Raw genomic sequence first — 8,013 nt, 5'->3', positions numbered from 1 at the left:
TTCGTTCGAAAAACTCAGCGTCGGTCAAATCTCCACTCTAGCCCTCTTCGACTTAGAATTAGAGTCCTCGGCTAGCAGTCGAGCTACAACCATCACCCTAGAAGGATAAGAACCAGTTCTTCCAGGTGTAGCAAAGATGACATTAATTGTGCCTAACGAGGGCCTTGAAAAGCGTTCCTCTGTGCCCTTAACCTCGATTAGTCTCCTTACCCATTAGGATACAAAAACTGTTGTAACCTTCCCTCCCTGATCAGTTGCTCCAGATGATTCCATAGAGTTCTGCAGTCCTCGGTGGTATTGGCAATGAAGGCTTTGGTTGCGCCTCAAGGGATCTCCTACCATTTTGTTTGGCCATTTGAAGTAAGGCTCATTCTTGATCTTCTCTAAGACTTTATGCACTGGTTCTCGAAAAATAGTGTTAACCACTTGAGGAGCCGTAGAACTAGATTGTCCCGTAAAATCCCTTCAGGGTTTGTTATTGTTGTATCTGTTTGACCTAAAATCCCTCCTCTCCTGAGGGATAACCTTACCCTTCCCCTTGCCTTGTTGTTGGTCTTCCTCGACCCGCTTGTACTTGTCAATGCAATCCATAAGCCGACGAACACTCCTTACCGGCTTTTTGGTCAAGGATTTTCTCAAATCATGCTCAGTAGGCAATCCGACCTTGAATGTCCTTATAGCCACGTCATTAAAGTCCCCATCAATATCATTAAACATCTCCCAGTACCTGTCCGAGTACGTTTTCAGGGTCTCACCTTCTTGCATGGACATGGACAAAAGAGAATCTAAAGGTCGAAAAACCCTACTACACGTAATAAAACGAGACCCAAACGCTCGGGTGAGCTCCTTGAAGGAGTCAATAGAACCTACACCTAGACCATAAAACCACCTCATCGCTACAAGCCCCAAGTTGAACGGAAATACCTTACACATCAAGGTCTCATTCTTGGAGTGTACAGTCATTCTCTAGTTGAAATGACTTACGTGCTCCACGGGGTCCGTGCGACCATTGTACATGGTGAATATGGGCTAAGTGAATCGCCGAGGAAGCCTCCCTTTCTCAATCCTGCATGTGAAAGGTGACCGGGAAATTTGTTTGAGTGCTTTGCTCATCGCATCATTCCCCACGCCTTTAAAAGATGAGCTTATGTTTCTGTGCTCATGGTGGTAGTCCTCATCATACGAGAAAGACTCACTGGGAGGAGTCCTTGATTTCTGCCTATAACTACCATCCTCTTCATCGTCAGAAGAGAAATAAAAAATGATGGGAGTTCACCTTCTCTGTTCATGGTGCAACTTCCTCTTTAAATGATTAATCTTCTGCTGTATGGCTTTGGTATTTTCTCATGAGAGAGGTGGCTAACACCCCGAGAATAGCTCCTACTAGTATGGGTAGTATGCACACTCCCCTCTCGGTCCCTTCTTTACTCAAGGTTGACAAAATGATCTTCACGTTAGGACCCCATAGATTCTGCCTGGTGTAAACCTGGATCTACCATAGTCGAACGTCAGACTCACTATAACACCAGAAATTCTCATAGACGGCGCCAATTGTAAGGACCAGATTTGAATCCCTAGCCCAAAAGATGGATGAACTCAAGCCCAAAAAGCCCAAAACAATGAATTTGTAGAGTGGGTTGGAAAACTGGGCTAAAATGAGTTGGACAACAAACAAAGTGGATTCAAATGACAAGAACAGGAAGATAGATTGATTTAAACTAAAGAAAACTGTCTTCGGCACAGTTCGAAGAGATTAGTTCTTATATACTTCTCACAAGTTTAATTACAAATTTGGTTCCTGATTGCTACAGTGTTTCTCTCTTGATTTCTCAATCCCTTCTCCATGAAGGGTCTCCTCCATTATATACTTCTCTTTAGACGATCTTGGCCCTCCATTTGTTGACCATCCAAGCCACTACTTAAGTGCTCGTCCCATTAGACACCCTCTTAGGCTCTCTATGCATTGGGATAGCCAATGTAACACTGTTCAAGAGTCCTATCCACATTACTGCAGTCAGAAAGTTAGCTGCAATGCATTCAATACAGTGGTAGTAGCTTTCTCCTTAGATATTTAAGACTCCCCCCTATCCTATATTTCTGTAATGCTTATTTGTATCAACAGAATTTCCTAGAACGTTCCCCTTAACGACAAACCACCCCTTAGGACCTCGGCTTTGGTTAGCCGAGGAGACATTCGTCCTCGGACCACCCTCATGGGCTCTTATGACCAAAACTAACTTCTTCATTTACCAACACAGATTATTAGGAAGGTGTTTACCCGTCCTCAGACTATTCCTGTCCTCGGATTGGGTCCCCGACCCAATATGTGTGCATCCTTGGGCCTATCACCCCTACAAAAATAATTTATAAAATTAAGAAAAAATGATATTTTAATGAAATATAGTGTAAAATAGATAATATAATGTGAGATGTTTTGAAAAGTAAGTATGTAAAATAGAATAAATAAGTTTTTATTCTAAAATAAACAGAGATTTCTGCATGAACTAATGTGAATGCTCTAAAGTTTTTTATTTTTTATTTTTTATACAAGATATAAATTTTACTCTAACCTAATCTAAATGTATATGTGTGTAAAGTTCCCTCCTGGAAACTTAAACTCCGACCCTTGCCCCCCTACACCCCACAAGTACTTATACTTGTAGAGTGACCATCGCACCAAATTTGTGCGGTGGTGAATGCTCTAAAGTTGATGTAGAGTATAACTTAATGGCACTTTTATGTTGTTCTTTGTTTGTTTGTATTTTTTTTTATCATCCAAGGTGGTAAGGTTTGTTGTTTGTCATATATTACATTTTATTAAAATCTTTCCTTATGGGTTTTAGATTTTATAAAAAATTAAAATAAAATAAAATAAAATCATTATGGGTTTGACCATCCATAATGATTATGATTACATTGCCCAACGAACAACACTATTGAATCATGTAACTTTTTCCTCCAAACTAATTTTAAAAATAAAAAACAAAAATGATTCAGCCTAGTAGATGACCGTTGCAATAACTATTCATGAATACTTTTAGTCACATGATTTTTTTTAATAAATATGTAACTTGTTGAAATAATATAAATTGATAATTTTATAACTGCCACAAAATGGGTTGGAGTAGATTTCACCAAAATAGATTTGAATGAAATTTTTGACATTATTATTATTATTATTATTGGAGAAGAACTCTATTGAATTTAGGCATCCTTCAAAAGAATTACATATATATATATATATATATTGGCTGTATTGGTCAATAAATTTATGGTTGAATTCAATTGAATTTTTTTTTTTTTTTTTGGATAAGAATTGAAGAACTTAATATACAACACCTAATAAATTGTACTTAAGTTTTGCCTTTTTCCCACAATATTGATCATAGTGCATAATGTTTTTTTTTTTTAGATACAGGTAAAGTTATTTATGGAGGTAATCTTGCCTTTTTCTTAGTCATCTCCAACTTTTTTTCTTTTCTTTTTTTTTATAAATAGAGAATGATTATTTGAAGGTAAATATTTTTTTAATGTTAGAACATATGTGATTCACTTGTTAGAAACATATGTCACTATTTTATGTAATTGACTAATCCTTTGATAAAACGCACTTTACTTGTATTTGGGTAAATCTAGAATGTGTTTAATACTTCAAGAAACTTTGTTTCAAGATCAAGTGTTAAAGTCATGCGAGTCTGTCCAAGAAACAAGTTGAAAAGTGTCTGTCATTAAAGTTCGACAGCTAGCCATCTATCAAGTTTAAAGAGCTGTTCAGCCCCGTGGCTCGACAACAACTCGACAGATAGAGTATCTGTTGAGGTTTATGAAAAACATATCAGTTCTGTTTTGACTCCAATCCGTGTTTATGTGTTTGGGTCTTCTTTTCTCACAACCCTAGGCATATAAAATGATTATTTTAAGGGCCATCAAAGAGTTCACAAGTTGCACAAGTGTTGAGCAAAAGTTTGTTCAAGCAAATTGTGACCGGAGACAAAATTTGCCCTAGTTTATCATTCTTGTGAAGAAGTTACTGTGTTTGTGCACTGTAAGGTTTTGTGACCAAGCATCTTCTTGATCTTCATCGTTGCGATAAACTAAAAAATTTTGCAGCCAACAACCTTCTCTAGTTGGTGATTGAAGTCGCGTACTGGGATTCGCGCAATTGATTAGTCACGTACTAGGAGCCGTACATTGAAAGGAGAAATTGTCACTACAGAACAAGTCTAATTAGGTATTGAAATAAGGGTTCAACTGTAGGTTGGTATAAGGTACTGGGATTCCTTTACTTGTAACCACTTGTTGTGATAATAGTGGAATTTCGGGAGTGGTGACCTTAAAATCACCCGGTGGGATTTTTGCCGTGTTTGTTTTCCTCATTCGTAAATAAACCACCGTGTCAATTTATTTTCCACTACATACTTAATTTAATTGATGATTTGTTTGTGCTACCACACGTTTACATGTTAATTAACTTAATTAATTCACTTGGCTAAATTAATTGGTTTATTTATCACAATAGGTCAATTCATTTTTGGCCTATCATTTAATAATATATATATATATATATATATTTATATATATTGTCACTTCACTTACAACAAATTTTTGTTTCGGCTAATTGGACTTTGCCCTCCTAAACTATGGGGTCAAGTTCAATCCTCCTACTAAACTATAAAACCCAACAATCAACTATTGTCAAAAATTAAGTAGAAAAATGAGAAGTTTGAGGAAAAAATTACCATTTAGAAAAAAGTCAATATTGGTCAACGGTCAATCAATGTTGGTCAATGGCAATCAACGATTAGTCTGTGCAGTATGTAAAAGCGCAAATAGAGAAATTACTATTAGGGGTGTGTTTGGATACCGCTTATTTGTTGAAAACTAAAAACTTATTATTGAAAACATTATAGCAAAATAATTTTTAAAGATGTGAATAATACTGTGGGACCTAAATTTACTTAAAAATCTATGTTTTGCTGATTTTTGTGAGTTCGTAAATAGTACCCATGGGATCTACTAAAAAAATGCAAACACACGGATTAGGCAAAACTCCCAATCCAAACGCACGCTAGGAATTGTGTTATGGAGTTTATTTATGTTGGAGATCAGTAATATCTATTTTTTGGAAAAACAATTTCACTCTATTGGACTTATTCATCCTTAACCACCAAATAAAAATCCATTAAGTTGCATTTTCCACCATACCAAATACTAAAAATTGTAAATATTTTTTAGTTGAACTAACTGAAACTTACAATGAAATAACTAAATAAAAAACAAACTAAAGTTAAAGGTCTTAAATGAAAAAAAAAAAAAAAAAAAAAAAAAAAAAAAAAAAAAAAAAAAACTGTTTTGAGGAAAATTCCTCCAATCAACCAGATTGCCATTGATAAAACTATCCATGTGAGCTTTTAGTCACATGATCATATGACTTATTTAAATTATACATATATAATTAATGAGTTTTCACGTAACAGGTTATAGTAAATTCTTCCAAACCAATTTGGAGAAAAACCTTGTATAAAATAATTAAGAGTCTGAATTAAAAATAAATCAAATTAAACAAAATAGATTATAATCCTATGAATTAAGATTCAGAGTAATAGATAGGTTATATCATAGAGTCCAATTAGTTTCAAGGGCCGAGATAACTTTTAATCTCAACCCTTAGGTTATGTCATAGAGTCCAATTAGTTCCAATGGTTGAAATTAAAATTTAATTTCTTAACTGTTAATCTCAACACATGAAGCCAATTGCACCTAATTTCAAACCATAATCCTATAGCCAGCTAAAAAAATTAATGAGAATGAATACAACCTAAAATTTTCCAAAATTTAGGAACCAAAAATCATTTTGCTTGCTCTATAACAAGCTCACTAATGCCTCAACACACACACACACACACACATATATATATACACCCACATAGATATTTGGTTTGCTACAATAACTAAGTAACATTACTAAGTACTGTAGCAAAGTGAAATAATATTTAGCAACTTTTTCTTATGCCATCCAACAGTCAAATCTCTCTCTCTCTCTCTCTCTCTCTCTCTCTCTCTCTCTCTCTTATCCAAAAACCCGTTGTTGCTTGCTCCATCCAAGAAATCACATATACTTGATGACAACGACTAGTGGATCAAACCGATGGTGCCAACAATCATTGGCCCAATAATAGAATTTTAAATGGAAACCCTTGATATTAGGAGGGTGAATTAAACTCCTAGATTAGAGTATAGTTAGCCGAAAATTAAGCTAATTTCTTGTCAATTCTATTCTACCCTCCTCTAATCCTCCTCCCTTGTCCTCTAACCAAACTAGCCACAAGAAAGTGATTCTCAAGATTCTTTATCGAGATAGTCACTCGTATTGGTAGACAAGTTAGTTTGACCTCCCTCATTCTTTTTTTATGCTAAATTACCTCTAAACAGGGACAGATCCAAGATTTCAGGCTAGAGGGGGTCGGAATATAAGCAAAAAAATTAAATGAAAATAAAAAAATACTCCAAATAGGAATTGGAGGGGTATTGGGAAGCTCTGTATCTTTGTATATATTGAACCTGGGGCCCAATCCGAGGACGAAAGGTTGTCCGAGGAGAAGTAAACATTGTTAAGGGAATCCGTGTTAGTAAAAGAGAAAGTTAGTTTTAGTCATAAAGGCCCAGGAGGATGGGCCGAGGATGAATGCCTCCTGAGCTGACCAACTTCGAGGTCCAAAGAGATGGTCTGCTGTCTGGAGGAACGTTCCAGGAAATTCTGTTGGTACGGATAAGCATTACAGAAACATAGGACAGGGGGGAGTCCTAAAATATCTAAGGAGAAAGCTGCTATCACCACATTAAATGTTCTGCAACTAACTTTCTGGCTGCATTAATGTGGAGGTGATACCTGAACAGTGATTTTCAGCCTTACAGCTACTACATAAAGACTTCAAGAAAGTGTTGATGGGACAAGTGTCAACACCAACCATCTGGCCTGCACGTGGAGGGTACAGACGAAAGGTGGAGAGAGTATAAAAGAAAAAGGAGGCAATGAGAGAGAGAGATCGAGAAATCAAGAGATAAACACTGTAGCAATCAGGAAACAAACTTGTAATCAAACTTAAGAGAAATATATAAGAACTGATCTCCTTGGACTGTGCCGAGGACGATTTTCTTTAGTTTAAATCAATCTATCTTTCCGTTCTTGTCATTTGAACCCACTTTATTTGTCATCCAACTCATTTTAGCCTAGTTTTCCAACTCATTCTCTACAAATTCATTGTTTTGGGCTTTTTGGACCTGAGTCCATCCATCATTTGGGCTAGGAACCAAATTCGGTCCTTACAGGAATCTATATAGTATTAACAAATTATAAATGCACAAAATCATTATTTCTTAATACATTAAAATGCAATCATCTACCAACAAAGACAATAATAATAATATTGTTTTTTAATACTAGACTAGTTAGGATTTTTTTTTTTTTTTTTTTTTGAAGTTAGAGCATTCACAATAGTGGTGCTAAAAAATTTAGCTTTTAGTACCTCAAAAAACTACTTTATCTATTTTACTACCTCATTTTACAATATACTCAATATCAAATGTTCAATTTTATTACCACTTCATTTAAAATAATATAAATAATTCATTAAAATAATAAAGGAAGGGAGAGAATTTGAGTTTTTTAATTGAAGGAAGAGAGATAATCTTAACAACTTGCTACAGTCAACTGGTATTTATATCAGTTTACTGTAGTTACAAAAAATTTAGCTTTAATTTCTCCAATAACATATGGTTTTTTGGTAGTAAAATAGTTTTGTTCGCTAAAATATAATTACCATTATGAAGGCTTTTATTGTTTTTATTAAGTTTTTGAATTGGATAGTAGCTAGTTGGGATAGGCTAGCTAGGCTAATTGGAGAGGAGGGAGGCGGGCTAGTCTAGCTAGGCTAATTGGAGAGGAGGGAGGCTAAGGTTTTGAAAGGAGGATTCAACTACCAAAAAAAAAAATATTGGGTCAGGGGGGCTTAG

At 35.4% G+C, this 8,013-nt stretch overlaps 1 protein-coding gene across 1 annotated transcript; it reads right to left on the bottom strand.

The window, feature by feature from the left end:
* Window positions 1-465: 465 nt before the first annotated feature.
* LOC126696123 (uncharacterized) lies at window positions 466-963 on the bottom strand. Its single transcript, XM_050392910.1, has one exon. The coding sequence runs from the start codon at window positions 961-963 to the stop codon at window positions 466-468; it is 498 nt and encodes a 165-aa protein (XP_050248867.1).
* Between the last annotated feature and the right edge of the window lie 7,050 nt (window positions 964-8,013).

This window comes from Quercus robur, chromosome 2 (genome assembly GCF_932294415.1).
Source record: "Quercus robur chromosome 2, dhQueRobu3.1, whole genome shotgun sequence".
Lineage (NCBI taxonomy): Eukaryota > Viridiplantae > Streptophyta > Magnoliopsida > Fagales > Fagaceae > Quercus > Quercus robur.
The sequence above is the reverse complement of the archived record's forward strand: the minus strand, read 5'-3'. Positions and strand labels throughout refer to the sequence as shown.